This window comes from Hemicordylus capensis, chromosome 13 (genome assembly GCF_027244095.1).
Source record: "Hemicordylus capensis ecotype Gifberg chromosome 13, rHemCap1.1.pri, whole genome shotgun sequence".
Classification (NCBI taxonomy): domain Eukaryota; kingdom Metazoa; phylum Chordata; class Lepidosauria; order Squamata; family Cordylidae; genus Hemicordylus; species Hemicordylus capensis.
Window position 1 is genome coordinate 3,510,701 of NC_069669.1, and position 17,238 is coordinate 3,527,938.

General features: G+C 49.1%; 1 protein-coding gene across 10 annotated transcripts in view; it reads right to left on the bottom strand.

The window, feature by feature from the left end:
• The window catches only part of CACNA1H (calcium voltage-gated channel subunit alpha1 H), a 485,794-nt gene that overhangs the window by 39,084 nt on the left and 429,472 nt on the right, over positions 1 to 17,238 (bottom strand). For all 10 annotated transcript variants that reach the window (XM_053276619.1, XM_053276620.1, XM_053276616.1 and 7 more), the window contains 7 exons: positions 14,974 to 15,125; positions 13,115 to 13,300; positions 12,407 to 12,524; positions 8,280 to 8,435; positions 2,647 to 2,737; positions 1,247 to 1,455; positions 119 to 553 (listed from right to left, as the gene is read on the bottom strand). In XM_053276619.1, the coding sequence (XP_053132594.1) occupies positions 119 to 553; positions 1,247 to 1,455; positions 2,647 to 2,737; positions 8,280 to 8,435; positions 12,407 to 12,524; positions 13,115 to 13,300; positions 14,974 to 15,125 (1,347 nt within the window). The remainder of the gene's footprint in view (positions 1 to 118; positions 554 to 1,246; positions 1,456 to 2,646; positions 2,738 to 8,279; positions 8,436 to 12,406; positions 12,525 to 13,114; positions 13,301 to 14,973; positions 15,126 to 17,238) is intronic.

The following is a 17,238-nucleotide window of genomic DNA, read 5'->3' on the forward strand; positions in this document are numbered from 1 at the left end:
CCATTCAAATGCAACCAGGGCAGACCCTGCTTAGCAAAGGGGACCATTCATGCTCGCTGCCACAAGACCAGCTCTCTTCCCCGAAGAAAGGCTCCTTCTCCCCCAACCTCCTGCTTACATCCTCCATGTCGTCATCGTAGTCAAGTGGGTCGTCCTTGTGGCCGTCCATGCGCAGATAGAACTCACTGGGCACATGCACCATCTTGCCGTTGCAGTCCTGGTACTCGGTAGGCACCATGGCCACGGGACTGACACTCAGAGAGTGGCGCACACCAGGCACCTGGAGCAGTTCCGGCAGCTCCAAGGCCCCGCGGCAATCCAGGGACTCTGCCCGCCGGTGAAAAGGTGGCCGGCTGACGGCGCTGAGCTTGGCGTCCTCCGCTTCATCGTCCGTGCTGCCTTTGCCTTCCCCAGAAAGCAGGGACTCCCGCTCCCCAGACTGGTTCTTCTTCTTGAGGCTCGGCGCCCGTCCCAGGCTGTTCCAGCTCGAACGGCGGCTCCCCCAGTTGCTGCTGGTGCCCCAGTTTGCACAGGGGGAGCTGCGGAGGCTGGACTGAGAGAGGGGGAAAGCTGGTGAGAGCGCCATGCTTTTGGGAAACAAACCTCATGAATTGACCCACGGGGAAGTTCCCTTCCTGGAAGTTTCAAAGAGCTCTCTACTGATAATGAATTAAAGATTCTGTAGCAGATTACTAATAACTAGCCAACCTCGCACCGAGCATCTGTGCGGCGCTTTGGGGCCAGCTGTTTCCCCCTCCCTCTTCCTCCTGCCCTGGTCTCGCCTCTTTCCCCCTTCCCTCCGTCCCCGCACTCTCCAGCCCTCCTCCCCTCTCATCCCTCCCCCCCCCACAGAGCTGCGGTGGGAGGCCAAGACAGGTCCCTCCGCCAACGATTTTCCTGTCCCTGTGCCGCCGCCACCTTTCTCTTCCCCTGCCCGCAGCCCGCCACCGCCTTTCTCTCCCCCTGCCTTGGGGCCTAGATGCTCTTCCCAGAGTGGCTCCATCCCCTGAGGGGAATATCTGACAGTGCTCACACTTCTAGTCTCTCTTTCATATGCAACCAGGGTGGACCCTGCTTAGCTAAGGGGACAAGTCATGCTTGCGACCACAAGACCAAGATTCATGGTGTGGAGAAAATGGGAGGAGAGAAGGCCCTCCAACTCCCTGAGCATTTGGGTCGCCCCTTTCTGCCCCCTCCTGCCCAAACATCAAAGCCCCGCTGAAGAACATTAATGCTGGCAAAATACCAAGGACTTTTGGTCGAAGCTCAGCGGATCGATCGAAGCGTTGCTTCCTCGTCTGGAGTCCACAAAGGGGTGGACAGAATCCATGTGTGGGGAACACCTTGGGGTGGGCATGGGTGTGGCAGCAGTGCGCATGATGATAGGTGGGGGCATGCTTCCCTTGCCCTCCAGGTGGCCATTGGGAGTGACCGCAAGAGAGTACAGCTTCATCTCTGGAAAAGAAGGGTCTTGTTAGGAGGACAGAAGAACTGAGAATGTCCACATTCCCAGGCAGATTGTTACTTTCAGTAGTTTAGAAAGCTTCCAGCGGCAAATTTGGGTAAACGTCCACTAACCCCCCATCTCCAATTATTTCCACAAATTCTGGGAAGGAGACATAATCCATTCTCCTTTTGTTTCTCCAAGAATGGGTTTAGAAAAAACACGACTGAGGGGAGATATGACAGAGGTCTAAAAAATCATGCATGGTATGGAGAAAGTTGACAGAGAGAAATGTCTCTCCCTCTCACATAACACTAGAACCAGGGGTCATCCCATGAAACTGATTGCCGACAAAAGGACAGACAAAAGGAAGTACCTTTCCACACAACTTATAATCCATCTATGGGATTCTCTGCCACAAAATGTGTTGACAGCCAACAGCCTGGACAGCTTTAAGAGGGCTTTAGATAAATTCATAGAGGAGAGGTCTCTCAACGGCTACTACTCTGAGGGCTATAGGCCACCTCCGGCCTCAGAGGCAAGATGCCTCTAAATACCAATTGTGGGGGAGTAGCAGTTGGAGAGAGGGCATGCCTTCAACTCTTGCCCGTGGGCTTCCCAGGGGCATCTGGTGGGCCACTGATCCAGCAGGACTTTTCTTAAGTTCTTATGGTGGAAATCCTGCTCTCCCCTGGGAGCTATCCCAGGTCCTGAAGTGTCCTCCTCTGACTGCCCTCTCTGTGATCTACTTCCTGTTGGCCACTGGAGGCCCAGAGGCAGGAGAGGGACCACAGGGGACAGACTGGCGTCCCACAGAACAAGAAGTAGCTGGTGTCAGGGCTGAGTTGTAGGCAGCTGTCATCAGGAAACCAGGAGCTGGGACAGAGCGTCTGAGCTGAGAGACTAAGTCTGGAGACATAGCCAAGGAAAACACCAAAACACACCCAAATCTGGAATACCACAGTTGACCAGGCAAAGTCCTTGCCCAAAGAGGAGGATCCTTATAGCCCTTCCTCTCTAGAGTTCCAAGAGGGTTCTAGCTTCTCAATTTGATGGATTTGGTGTATTATTTTTGCAGCAGCCCAAGTGATGGTTTCATTTAAACTATTATATCAAAGCCTTTTTCTCTGATAAACAGAACTGCTGTAATTTGCTGTTCTCTTCTACTCCCCTTCTGTAAGGAGATGGCAGCTTAGCCCTACCAGAAGCACGAAGTTCTTTCAGCTTCTCAAAATCCTCCTCAAAGTTGATGGATGTTTTGTCCTCATCTGTATCAGACCTGTTGGCATCACCCTGTGGGGAAAACAGAAAAACGGATCAGGTTTTTTTGAGATACAGTTCTGAGGAAGATTACCAAGGTTGTACAGCTGTTTGGAGGAAAACCCCTTGTGCTGGTTGATGTGAAAACTGTGGGAGGGAGTTCCATTGTCTAAAGTGATTTCTCCATTTAACTTCCACGCTACAGAAATTCCTGCGCTCCTAAATCTAGGAACTAGCTTTAGTTGCTTACCTTTGTGAACAAAAATCTGATGAGCATTTTCATTCCTATTGGGATCCTCCATCCCCTTTGAACATTTCTTCCCCTTGTCAAAATATATCCACATTCTTTAGAAGCCTGTTTTATGGGAACAGATTCAACGATGCAAAAGTATAGACTTCATTTGCTCAGGAGGTGACCTTGAACCTGGGGCTCCATTCCAACCTTGGCAGATGGAGGGAACAGACTATCCTCCCGTCTGAGCATCCCATCAGCTTTCCCCGCTCCCCCGGGCCAACCCCAGCCCACCATTTCCTATATAGCCCTGGCTTGGAGCCTGTTCTACAGTCTGAGCAAGTGCGGCTTCCTTTCCCAGATTCAGCTCTGTCTTGGATCCTGACTCCTGCTTCTCTTGGACCAGGCACCCAACTCTGGCCCACGTGAACTGGCACCGGCTCCCTTCAGTCCTGGCACCCAGGAGCCCAATCCTTCCCAAAGCCTGGTCTTTGCATGATGTAGATGGGTTGAAAAGTTTGGATTCGTGAGTGGGAATACATAGCACACAATCACAGCACTGCCCCTAGATGCAACCTGATTAGAAATCCTTCTGAGCTAAGCAGATGAGAAAACAGCCAAATGCACATTTCTTTCTTATGATGGTTGGGCAGATCTTTTGTGCTACCAAATGAATAATTCACCCTCTCTTTTTAGAAGGAAAAAAAACAGAGAGAGAGAGAGAGAGAGAGAAAGGAAAAGCCTCTCCGTACATTCAAATCAAAGCCTGTCACAGCTCCAATAGGAGCCATTAGCCACCAGCAACAAAACACGGCCCTGTTTTTTCTAAGTCTGTAATTACATATTTATGGAGAACATCGTCCGGGACTGCCAATTTCCCAGTTTGTATATGCACACCATTCAAGCGGACAGGAAATTGGAGAATCTAGAAAGGAGCTTTTCATTACATCTTATGCAATAACTTATTTTGTGGAATGAAAAAAATGCATAAGGATTCTCTTCCCACCTCCTCCTGAGGTTACCGAGAAAGAGCTAGGGTATTTGATGGCAACAGAACACCAGCCTGCCAACACTCAGAGGAGAAGAGGGTAGGAGCCACCTTCTTTGACATTAGAGGCCTCCTCATCTGCTGGGTTCTTTATTTTCAGAATTTACAATCTGCCTTTCTATATGATATTCAAGGTGGTACAGAAATAGTCAAGCAAAAGAAGAGAACTCTGGCTGGAATCCTTACTAACGCCCAACTCATGCAAGGACGTTGTGATAGTGCAAGGCTATTGTTGTGTTCCAAACTACTGTTGCACTGGTGCAATGGGTGTGCAATCTATGGCATGCCTGATATGTTTTCAGGGAAACTTTTGTGCAAGAGCACAGTAGCACCGTTTCGAAAATCATAGGAACGTAGGAAGCTGCCATATACTGAGTCAGACCCATCTAGCTCAGGATTGTCCACACTGACTGGCAGCGGCTTCTCCAAGGTTGCAGGCAGGAGTCTCTCTCAGCACTGTCTGGAGATGCCAGGGAGGGAACTTGGGATCTTCTGCACTCAAGCAAGCAGGTGCTCTTCCCAGAGCGGCCCCATCTCCGAAAGGGAACATTTTACAGTGCTCACACACTTAATCTCTCATTCAAGTGAAAATCAGGGTGGACCCTGCTTAGCAAAGGGGACAATTCATGCTTGCTACCAGAAGATCCGCAATCCCCATGCCTTTGCACTGTGCATATAATGTGCTGGGATGCTATGTGCATGGTGTGGCAAGTGACCGGCTGGAAGCAGCCATTGGGACACCCACGACATGCTGATCGGCTCTGTGGGGAAAGGTCCCATCAGCGTAGTTCGAGGTCTGAAATGAAGTCAACCCAGACAAAGGCGTCATACAGAGGCACTCTTGAGAAAAGCGGAGCCCCTCCTGGTTGCTGCCGTTTAAGTCAATTAGCCTGTGCTTTGAGCTCAGCTTAACGGGTCCCCTTGTCAGCGATGTTCCTGCCATTTTTAATTCAATCAGCTGAAGTTAAACACAGGGAATTTCCTCAAGCAAAACCCAACTCTCTTCAAAGGAATCTAATTGAGGTTTCCCGCAAAAAGGCTTTTAGACTGACAAACGGGCTGCCACCACCAATCCAGTTGGTGCGGCGGCAACGATAATCCGACCGAGGAGAAAGGAAGCCGAGGACAAGGAGAAGGGAGATGTGGATGGAAGGATTTGGGGACTGCTCAGGGATGCAAATGCACCACTCCATTTCTCATTAGCCGCATGGGTGAAGGTGGAAAACTCCACTGAAAAACTCCATGTTGGAGGCAACTGATACAATGGGCTGGATCAGTTGCCCTAAACAAGGTAGAAGAGCACCCAGCCAGAGTCAGAGAGAGAGAGCCTGCTCCCAATCGGCAGTCATGTGTCGGCAAAGATCAAAATGGGAGAAGGGGAGCATGAAGGGAGCATGATCCTTGCATGGAGAAGATCCCTGACTTAATCCTCCAGTATAAAAGGCCTCTGGTAGCAGGACTCGTAAAGGCCTTTTCCTGCCAGAGTTGCTGCCAGTCAGTGCAGATAATGACCTTGATGGACCAATGGCCGGACCCAGTAGAGGGCAGCTCCATGAACATCATGAGCTCCATGAGCATCCTCAGCAGGATCTGGCTCCTGCAGTGAGACCTCCAGGAAGGTTTCAGCCTTTGAACCTGTTATGAATGGACATTTGCAGCTGTTGTTCTCAGGTGTTATACAACTCCTATAATCCTCAGGGAAACACCATTGCAGCTAGGGATGCTGGGAGTTGTAGTCAACAACATCTGGGAATCCCTGTTACCGGGAACACTGCTCCTGACACACAGCTCGTAGAGACAGTGGTGTTTTGACCATCCCAGTCTGATAGGGCTTGGAATGGTTGTGTGACGTTGGCTCTCTGTTGGATGCATAAGGCGGCTTCGTGTTGATTCAGAACATACATAGCTCAGTAGCAGAGCTCATGCTTTCTATACAGAAGGTCCCAGGTTCGATGCCTGAAAGCATCTCCACGTAGGGCTGTGGAAGGCCCTTTCCTGCCTCAAATCCTGGAGAGTCCTTGCCAGCAGGGGTAGAGCCACCATTGAGCAGACGGGTTCAAAGAACCCGGGCTGCCACCCCTCAAAGGCCACCCCTCGCGCCCTAGACATGCCCCCTGCATCTGATGTCAGATGTGGGGGGCGTGGCTAAACGCTCCCTGCATCTGATGTCAGACACAGGGGGTGGGGCTAGGGGGCTGCGGCGGAGGCAGAACCCGGGCTGCCAGTGGCCTCCTTTCGCACCTGCTTGCCAGTTAGAGCAGACAATACTGAGCAAGATGGACCAGTGGTCCGACTCAGTAGAAGGTAGCGACCTCTGCTTGTCTACCCTTTTTTGTGATGCTTTGGGATGGGGAGTCTGCTCTGTTTACATTCTCCACCTGCAACTGAAAGTAGTGTGTAAACAATAATTTAAGAAAGAAACAACAGGAAACATTTTTTCCCCTGACCTCCACCACCTCCTGTCACTTCTGGAGGACTCCTGTGCTGAAGAGGGAAACTGTTCCTCATTCTGCATTCACATCTTTCTGCCGCGGTCGCCAATTGAGTATTCCAAAATAGTACGTGGCTGCTCTGTTCTTACAGAGCAAGGGTGGTGGCGGCGGGTGTGGGGGGGGAATCCCCCAAATATGATTAAACCCTTTCCTAAGTAGTTATTCGTTGCTCAAACAGCCTGAGTTTGGGGAAGGCTCAAGACCATTTCCATACGCTAATGACTTCATAAAAGCTCCTTGATAAAATATGATATGGAGACAGTTATATTTCTGAAACAGAAATGGGGACATAATTCTCACTTAAAGCCCCAGCTGCCGGGTGGATTTGTCTTGTGGGAGAGAGGGAGTGGAGGGTGGACAGCAAAGCAGGGCAGAACGTTGACTGACAGAGGGAGAAAGGAACAGGAAGTGGGGCCTTCAAGGGAGCTTCAAGGATGCAATATTTCACCACTTGCAGGTGGTGAAATTGGGGGATCACGCAGGGGAATGCAGGGCAAACTCACCATGGCCCTCACAGGGACTTCATCAGCTCCCCTTCATTTCAACCCAGCTCTAGCATTCAGATGGGCTTGTGCAGAAGGAGCAAATGGATATCTACTACTACTCTGAATATGCCACCTAATGGCGCGGTGGGGAAATGACTTGATTAGCAAGCCAGAGGTTGCCGCTTCGAATCTCTGCTGGTAGGGGAAACGCCTATATTGGGCAGCAGCGATATAGGAAGACGCTGAAAGGCATCACCTCCTACTGCGTGGGAGATGGCAATGGTCAACCCCTCCTGTATTCTACCAAGGAAACCACAGGGCTCTGTGAACGCCAGGAGTTGACATTGACTTGACGGCACACTTTACCTTTTACTGCTATGAAAATTTTTACTTTGAATATTTTACTATCCACTGCTAGTGCAAACAGTATGGCAGAAACAGGAGGTTCTGGTTCCCAAGAGCAGCCCCAAAGTTAGGAACATAGAAACATGGGTAGCTGCCATATACTGAGTCAGACTCTTGGCCCATCTAGCTCAGTACTCTCTTTACAGACTGGCAGAGGCTTCTCCAAGGTTGCAGGCAGGAGTCTCTCTCAGCCCTATCCTGGAGATGCTGCCAGGGAGGGAACTTGGAACCTGCTACATGTAAGCAGCCAGGTGCTTTCCCCAGAGCGGCCCCACCCCCTAAGAGGAATATCTTGCAGTGCTCACATGGGGTCTCCCATTCACATGCAAACTGGCTGCATGGCACAAAGCTGTCTTGCGTTTTTTGCTGCCCTTCAAGGCAAAAGGGAAGCTGCTTTCTAATTGAGAACCCTTGAGTTAGGCCATTGGTCCATCTAGCTGCTGGTTTCTCTGCCAGATTGTGGCTTTCCAGGTTCCCTGGAAGACCTTTCCAGCCCTGATATCCTTTTAATAGGAGACCCCAGGGATTGAACCTGGGGCCCTTCACGTGCAAAGCAGATGTTCCAGCACTGAGCTGTGATCCTGAAGGACCAAAGGGTAGAGAGTTTTCATGCTTTTGGGTGAGTATCTGTGGCGAAAACAGAGGATTGTGAACACAGCAAGAACACTACCATCCTGTAAAAAAGAAAGGGAGAGGAAGAAGGGAGAAAGGAAAAGGCCCAACAACAGCCTACCACTACTTCACACACATTTTTGTCCTCTGCTCATTTGACCATTAGAAACCACTGCACCATGAGGTGGTGAGTTCCACAACTTCCTGTTATTCCAGGTATGCTGCAAAGCATCCAAGCAAGACAACCTCAGGGGCCCCAGACCCCTGAGCCGAAGGCTTGGCTGGGCTACCTTGTTCTTACCTCAGCTTGGAACCCCTCCACCAGGATGGCGACCAGGAGGTTGAAGAGAACATAGTTGCCGAAAGTCATCAGAGCGACGAAGTAGAGGGCTGCCCAGGAAGAAGTGGAGGCCATCCCGTTGTAGAGAACCACGTTCCAGTCCTCTTGAGTGAGGATCTGCACAGGGTGGGAAGGAAGAGAGAGATGCCAGTTCAGTCCCAAACTCCCAGCATAAGCTGGCTTTTAAGCAAGTTAAGCCACCCCTGATATTCAAAGCAACTCCAATTTGTGGGCAGAAACTGGCCATTTCCTGTCTTGGCTCACAGCTCCCTCCATGGTGCTGTGCACCCCTTCCCCTGCCAATGGTTAATATTTAACGAGAGGGGCTGGGGGAGGGCCCAGGGATGCCAAGAAACCACCCCATTTAACCTGGAAAGTGTGATCCCTAATCTCAGAGGTGAGAATCTGCTGGCAAGTCTTCCTCTTGCCAGGCAAGAGGAATGCACTTTGCACATGCGCAGAGGATGAAAGCTGAGCCCAACTGGGTCAGGCAAAGGGTCTGTCTACTCCAGTATCGGTTTCCAGTAGTGGCCACACAACCCTAAGCAGGACTTGAAAGCAATTCAAAGGCAGTATGCGAACGGTGTGCCATTTGACCTCCCGCCACCGCCCAGAACTGGCTCCGTCAGCAGCCATTGAGGGGACGAGGCTGTAGCTGAGTGCAGATTACTTCCATTGCATATAGAAGGTCCCAGGTTAAAATCCCCGCCTCTCCAGGCTGGGCTGGAAAAGATTCCCATCTGAGAACTAGGAGAAGCTTCTACCAGTCAGTAGGGATGTATCCGAACCATGGTTCGAAGTGAGGTTCGAGCACTTCGAGGGAAACTGAAAAGGGAACTTTAAGAAAAGGGAGAGCAGGTGCTTACCTGCAGTTTGCCACCCCTTCCAGCTTCCGGCTGGGGCGGTGTGTGTCCCTAAAAGCTGTCAACCCACACGCCGACAGCACGCACATGGCATCTGACCATGCAAATGGCACCCGCGCATGTGCCATGTGCATATTACTACTACTACAAATATTTATATACTGCTCTTCAACCAAGTGCTCAAAGTGGTTTACATAACAAAATAAATAATACGTAACGAAGATGCTCCCCTGTCCCCAAAGGGCTCACAATCTAAAAAGAAACATAAGGCAGATACCTGCAACAGCCACTGGAGGGGTGCTGTGCTGGGGTTGGGCAGGGCCAGTTGCTCTCCTCATGCTAAATAAAGACAATCAGCCCTGCAGTTCCGCCAGGTTCGCAGTGGTCTTTTATTGTTAATAGCAATAATAGAGATGTGCACGAATCGGGTTTTGTGATTTGATTTGAACTTGAATCAAATTGCAAAATCCTCGAATTGATTCGTTGAGACAGCCAGCTTAATAGCAGCAGTAGAGATGGACACAAATTGGGTTTTGTGATTTGATTTGAGCTTGAATCACAAAATCCTCAAATTGATTTGTTGAAAAAGCCAGCTTGGCCAGCTGTTTTGATGAATCGACCTTGAATCACTCAAATAGATTTAAGTGATTCGAGGACCAATTTTTTCTGGGGAGAACTAGTCTACCAGTTGGGGTTGGTGGGTACACCAGTCTTTCAACTTGGACTTAGTATGTGGGCCCAGTGCTCTGAGGCAAGCCGACATGCAAAAGTCCGGGGTGGAGGGCTGGTCTACTCAGTGGCCCCAATTGGTAGACCAGCTCTCCTGGAAAAAATGGTGCTCAAATCACTCAAACATTTTTTGGTCGAATCAGGGTCAATTCGATTCAAACTGAAATCAGGCCCTTTATTCTAAGGGTGATTCAAGTCTGAATCACCCTAATTCAAGCTCAAATTGATTAAACTCAAATCAATCTGCACATCTCTAGGCAGTAGCAATGGTAAAGCTTCATCAGAATTAATTCCACATTGCTACTTGACCCTAGCATAAAGGATTAAAAAAAAACCCAGCCCTGAAGGCTTCTGGGTGTTCAGTGCAAGACTTCAATTAGTCCAGCCTCAAGCAAGACAAGTGGTCACCAGAATTGCCATTAAACGTAAAAAGAGGTGCTTGATGGCCAAGAACCATCCTCAGCTCAAGCGGGCAGCTCCGTTCCTGTTAACCTCATGGAAAACACCAGCTCAGCTTTTGTACCTTGTGCAAAATTTACTGACCCATAAGATTTGCTGTTAAAATAACACTGATGCCTGTTATTAAAATGAGGCAACGAAAACGCGACCGACACAACGCCAAAGTCAACATCTTCTTTCAGTGTTCTGTGGTTTAATCTCTGTCGTGGTTTAATCTCTGTGGCTTGTTTGTTTAGACCAGCTGGTCTGACATGGACAGAGTTAGTTCTTTCCCGCTTTGGAGATTTTAAAAGGAGCTAGCCTGTTCATATCATGAAATCAGCCCCAAATGTTGTATTTTCAGAGGTAAACAATCGGAGAGCAACATCTTTTGCTGGAATCACTCCCAGTCAAGTAGGAGGAGGTTTGCCCAGTCTGTGACCCATCAATATGAAAAGAGCCATGCTAGATCAAATCAAAGGATATCCACCTTGTGCAGGTTCTTGCAGGAACCAACCATCCCCTGCTAGGAAGCCCATTAAACCATAATTGGAATTCATTATTTGCCTTCAGGAGAGCCCTCAAAATCTCTTTGTTTGGCCTGGCCGCCCAGGATTTTTAAAAGGTGGTAAATGTTTCTAACTTCTTGTAACCTGGTTTTCCGGGGTTTTAGACTGTTTTGAATTGTTTAACTGCTGATTGTTTTATGGTGTTTTATAGTCTGTTTTGAACTGTTAACTGATTTTAATAGTTTTGCCTTAATAAATAAATAAATAAATAAATAGATAAATAAATAAATAAATAAATAAATAAGGAGGGCAGGAAGGCAATGAGGCTCTTCACACAATTTGTGTGAAGAGCCTCTAGGGGGTTTGTGGGGAGAGCGAGCTTAGCCCGCTCTCCCCGCACACGAGCAGGAGTCTGCTCTGGGCAGCTGCAGCGGCTGCCCACACATCTGCCAGCTCCGTCACGGAGCCGGCCGGGTCTGGGGAGTTCGGGGGCTGTGTGGCCCCCGGAAGCTCCAGTATGCCCTGCGCGAGCGTGCAGGGCATACTGCTTTTGAGCCTCCCGGCCGGGGGTCTACTCATGAGTAGCCGCGCCGCATAGCTGCGCTGCAGCTACTCATGATTTAAAAATGCTTTAAGGGGAGGGGTACTGTAGCGGGTGACCCGCTTTGATGGAACCGGGCTCGGCTGTGAGCCCAGTGAGTCGGACAATCGGTGGGGAGTGAGCTAAGCACCCTTAGCCCGCTTTCCACTGATTGTCAGAACAGCTTCAATAGCACCTTCCCCACTGTTGCCCCACAGCAACTGGGTATTCGGGGGTAGACTGCCACTCAACATGAAGGTTCCATCTAGCCTATAGCTGTTGACAGACTTCTCCTTCTCTACTAATTTGTTGAATCCCTTTTCAAAGCCAACTAAGCTGGTGGCACTCACCGAGCCCTGGAACTGTTCACCTGGGCTGATGGGCTGCACTCCAGAGTTTGGTCAGACCTGGCTGAACGCTGCATTATCCGGACTCAGTTTTAATTTAAAAAAAAATGTTTTACAACTTCTGCAAAATAATTAACTGCAGGACAGAGCAATACCTAGTGAAATTAAGCCTAAGTGACAGAAATAATTGCATATTCGCCCAATGTTTTGCTTAGCCTCGATCACATTCCAAACCAAGCAGGACTATTACAAAAGAGACCCCCAATCCTTTGGGAAAGCCAAACCCAAGAACATGATTTAAATATAACTCTCAGTTACAGCAAACTGCTATTGGCCACTGCATACCAGGGAACAGCTTGAAAAGGCACTCTCTCAAGTCTCCAGAAGGCCTTTAGGAACATAGGAAGCTGCCACATACTGAGTCAGACCCTTGGTCCATCTAGCTCAGTATTGTCAACACAGACTGGCAGCGGCTTCTCCAAGGTTACAGGCAGGAGTCTCTCAATCCCATCTTGGAGATGCCAGGGAGGAAACTTGGAACCTTCTGCATTCAGCCTCTTTGAAGTTGCCAAGTGTGCACCTCTGTTGCCTTGGCAGGAAGCGGTAACTTGAGGGACCTTACCTGAAACACAGTCACAATTGCCCACAGCAAGGAATCAAAGTTCTTTCTGTCTGGCACCGTGTCCCCCGAGTCCGTTTTCAAGCCAAACTTGCATCCAAAAAGATGCATCCCGAGAATGCTAGAAAGGAGAGAAGCAGGGACATGTCAACATGCATTGTTGTGGGTACATTCCCATTTGACCTCCATGTTGAACCTTATTTTTATAGCTGTTTGCCACACATCTAATCTAGAGCATGTCAGAAAGGAGGGACATTTTGCCCCTGGCAAACAGTGACTGGGGGGCTGAATGAGGAACAAGCAGGAAAGACTTCTTGCTGGGCCATTTACTTCTGCTCATTGATGGCACCAGGAAAAATACATGCATCTGGAGGAGGGGCACAGAAGAGGCAATGTGCATTTCTGAGCAGGGGTGAGGTTAGTTCCACATATGTCGCTTGCCATCTAACAGGCACAACGGAGTGATTGTTTTGCTGTTGTTGTCACTTTTGTGTCCTTCATTTGTCTCCGGCATGGCAGGATCTGGTAAAACGGCATAACCGTACAGAGGGAAATCCATCTGCCGTGCACCGGCCTGTCAGTCTCTTGAGAGCTCAGCTGTCAGCCATGCTCGCTTGGCAAACGGGCCCCATTGTCATCCTAATCTATGCAGCTCCAAAATGAGTGAAAACCAATTAATTGGGGAGGGAAGGGGCACATGCTGGCGCATACCTGAAGATGAATATGAAGAGCATGAGCAGCATGCAGAAGGTGGCCACGTTGTCCATGGTCTTCATCAGGACTACCAGCTGCCGCCGGAGCGCTGGCATGAACCGTACTAGCTTGAGGACCCTGAGAAGCCGGAACGTTCTCAACACAGAAAGGCCACCGTCTGACTGGCCAATGATCTCCCAGACACTGAGGATTAAACGAGAGATTTGTGAACTTTGGCCATTTATCTATTAGGATTCACCTTCATCAACTTCTCCATCATCATGCCCAACAGGTAGACCATGGGTTGCACCCAATCCCACCCTGATTCTGATTGGGATCCCTTGCAGGTATGTGCCCTCAGGGATGACTCCAAGGGGTAGCAGGTGCTCCCCAAAAAAGATTTCCCACTCCCCCCATCCACCAGACTGGAACCTGAAAGCAAAGTGTCAGACAATACAGTCATAGTACGTATATCATGGTGCTATCGCTTGAATGATGTATTTTAAAAGGCCCCCGTTGTTTAAAAAAGCCTCATTTGCTCAACAGCCACCGAATAAGTAACAGAAGCCAGTGCAGCCAGGTAGGCAAGAGATTCCTCCAGCCTCCCAGGGACCAGGCCAACCCCTTCGCTTCCTTCCTGGCCAGGAACTGGGCTGGGTGAGACCATGTGTGCAGGGCAGGGGTGCAGGGTCATCTTCCCTGCAGATTGCAGCTGGCCTGGTACAGATCTCTTTCCCCACCCCGGCCTTTCCTGCCACATGGCCTTGGACAGGGAGAGGAAACTAGCCTGGAAAGCCGAGCAGAAGTTTGGGCTAATCCAAAAAGACAGTGTTTTCGAAGAGGCCCATTTCTGAATAAGTCTGAGGATGTCAAGCAAGCTTCCTTAACAAAGTAAATGACCTAACATTAATGACCTTACCTGCACAGCAAAATCCTCACTCCCCCAGTAATATTCTTTGCCATCCCACTGTTCCCTCAAACCAGTTATTTTAGTGTCGCCATGGTCAGATTGGGTCAGAACAGGCCGGTCCTCTGGGCAGGGCAAGAGGGGCCGTCGCCCCCAGCCCCGCACTCCCCCAGGTCCTGCATGCACACTCTCCCACCCACCCTAACCACCCCCACAGCCTAGCAGCAGCAGTGCATCAGCTGCTTGGAGTAGGCCTGGGGACAGCCCAGGCTGCATGCCTACTCTCTCTCTCCTCCCACACCTGTGGCTGTGCGTGCTTTCTCCCTTGACCCTGTCCCTCGAGTGGCTGCCGCTTGGAGGAGGCATCTGCAGGCTGAGCCCAGAGCTCGGAGGAACTCTGGGCACTCCCCCCACCAGAGGAAGGTGCTGAAAGTTCCTCCGAGTCCCGGCCAAGCCCTCATGCCTGCTCTGATGGCGCCCGGGCAGGCAATAGAGGCAGGCGGGGTGGGGGGGCGCCCAGGCGTGCAGCGTCCCTGATCCTTGGGCCAGCCATGGGGAGGAGACTCCTCCTCCAACCATCTGCAGCCGCCCATCCCCACTACCACCTCCCCAAGAGACCCACACACATGCTAATTCAACCCCAGCCCCATGCCCCACTAGGGACAGCCTTGGGACAAAATTAGGTTTACAGGAAATGCTCGTTTGATGCGCTGAGCCATGAGGAGACCTGCTCTTACAAGCTCCAGCCAACCTCGGCCTTGCTCCCACAGCTGTATGACAGCTGGACCGGACATTTTTTGCTCTTCCCGAGCCGACCGCCTGTCAGTTTCATGGGAAGGCTCTGAATTCTAGTGACTGGGCGGCAGGGGGAGGACAAATTCTCTGATTCTGCTGTTTCCGTGCCCATGCGTGTGCTCTCGGCTCGACATCTTTGTCTGTAAGCCTCTGGAGATACAATTCAAGCTCTTACCTGATCACCACAATGATGCCATCAAAAATGTTGTACGGGTTCTTGATGTAACCCCAGATGCCAAAGGCAAGCAGTTTGAGCAGCATCTCCAGGGCAAACATGCTAGTGAAGACAATGTTGCTGATCTCCAGAGCATTGGTTAACTCATCTGGCTGAGAGAGACCCAGAAACAAAGAAAAGGAACGTCAGAGGGTTACACAACTGAGAAATGCTACCAGCATCTTCATGGCCTCCCTGAAGTGGACACAAAAGGCATTTTTGATAGAATAAACACATTTGGACAGATTCTGTGCACTATAGTCACTAAAGCACGCAATACTTGAGATTTTCGGGAAGGTTTGCAATTAAGAATCTGTAACCTTCCAAGGTATCCTGCTTCATTAGTGGAACTGATCTTTGGACTGGCAATTTTTAGCCTACTTTCTGGTAGGCTTATGAGATCACCCGTGTGTCTGTCCTTGTGGGTGTCCATCTGTGTGTGCCCCCCTGCCCTATAAACTTTGCAATGCCTGGACCACTATGAACCAAATCAGGTACAGTTGTAGGGACACACAGGGACCCCTCAAAATCACATGGGTTGTGATGATGTCATCCACCCTAATTCAAGATGGCGGACACATGAATGTTTGAGGTGCAAGTGGGAACTGATATGGACCAAATTTGGTACAGTTGTATGGACACATAGGGACACCTCAAACACATGGCTTGTGATGATGTCATCCACCCTTATTCAAGGTGGTGGATGCTTGCACGTTTGAGGCGCAAGTGGGCTAACTTGTGAAGTGCCTGTTTTGGACCAAATTTAGTCCAGTTGTAGGGATAGCGAAAGGAAAATAGGCAGGTTAGTTCTTACTAGAATAACTTGTTTTTCTTATTGTCTCATGTAAATTCCCAACCCTGTCATTTAGGATAGTTGCACTATGTTCTGTCCTTGAGAAGGATGAGGTTGTTCCTTCTCTTCTTTGGAAAGGAGAAGCCAAACTACATTAAGTTATGATGTTATTCTGGAAGCTGGTTGTCCAAACATGTGTTTTGCAGAACAAGAAACAGATGTACCTTGAAGGAATTTTGCTGGTCTCACTCAAATGCATTTGGCTTCCCTTGAAATACCTCAAATTTTTTGAATGAGAAGGAACACTGAAATTGGCTTCAGACTGGAATGTTTGGTTTTGAATTTGCAGGATGATATAAGAAATTCTATTCCCACTTTTCACATAAACCACCAGGGAAAAGTTGGCTATCATGTGAACAGTGGATGTAAATCTTTTCAATTAAATGGAGTCCCAGTTGTGAACAAGGAAAGACTTCGCAAAACCAGACAGTTTAATCTCTCTTGCTCCGCCAGAGTAGCAACTTTAAGACAAGAGTCGATCCAAACTTCCTTTTTCTTACTCTCCCATTAGGTTTACCATGGGGATTATACATACTTAAAACAGGAAAATTTATTCATGGAGATAGGGCACACACACACACACACACACACACACACACACACACACACACACACAGAGTATTTGGAGTCTCAATTAAGCCCTTTTCAAAAGTTCTCATTGTGCGGGATCAATATTCATTCATTCATTCATTCATTCATTCATTCATTCAATTTCTATACCGCCCTTCCAGAATGACTCAGGGCGATTTACAATTAAAACAAAACCATTAAAATCAATTAACAGTTAAAACAGAAATTATAAAACAGCATAAAACAACAAGAATTAAACAGTCAGGACAATTAAAAAACCCTGAAAAACCAAGTTGTGCAGGCACAAGTTGCTCTCTCATACACAATTATGAATCCTTACTTCCTTGCACTGCTATAGCTGACACAGCAGCACCCTTAGCAGCAAGCACAGTCATATGCTCAACTAGAGCAACTTCAGTCACACTTTGACAGAGTACACCTTGCAATGCAGATTGCAGAGCGGAGCAGAGCAGTGAGTGAAGCACAAGTCAGTCTCAAGGATAGACATGGAGCTCATCACAGCAATCACCAAGAAATATTACACACAGACGCACAGCTGCCACTATCCATTTCTCACCACAACACTATCTCACGAACAAAACAAACCATAACCCAAGGGAGGCAGGCACCCGTTCTGCCTTTGTCAGTCTGAGATCCAGCAAAACCAGATCATTATAGCAGCAATAGCACAACATATTATACTCATTGCTAAGAAAATACAACCACAACACCAAACCTTCCTTGATTCCTTCCTGCTCTCTATAAGGGCTCTCTCTGCCTCCCAATCCCTTTGAATACATTTT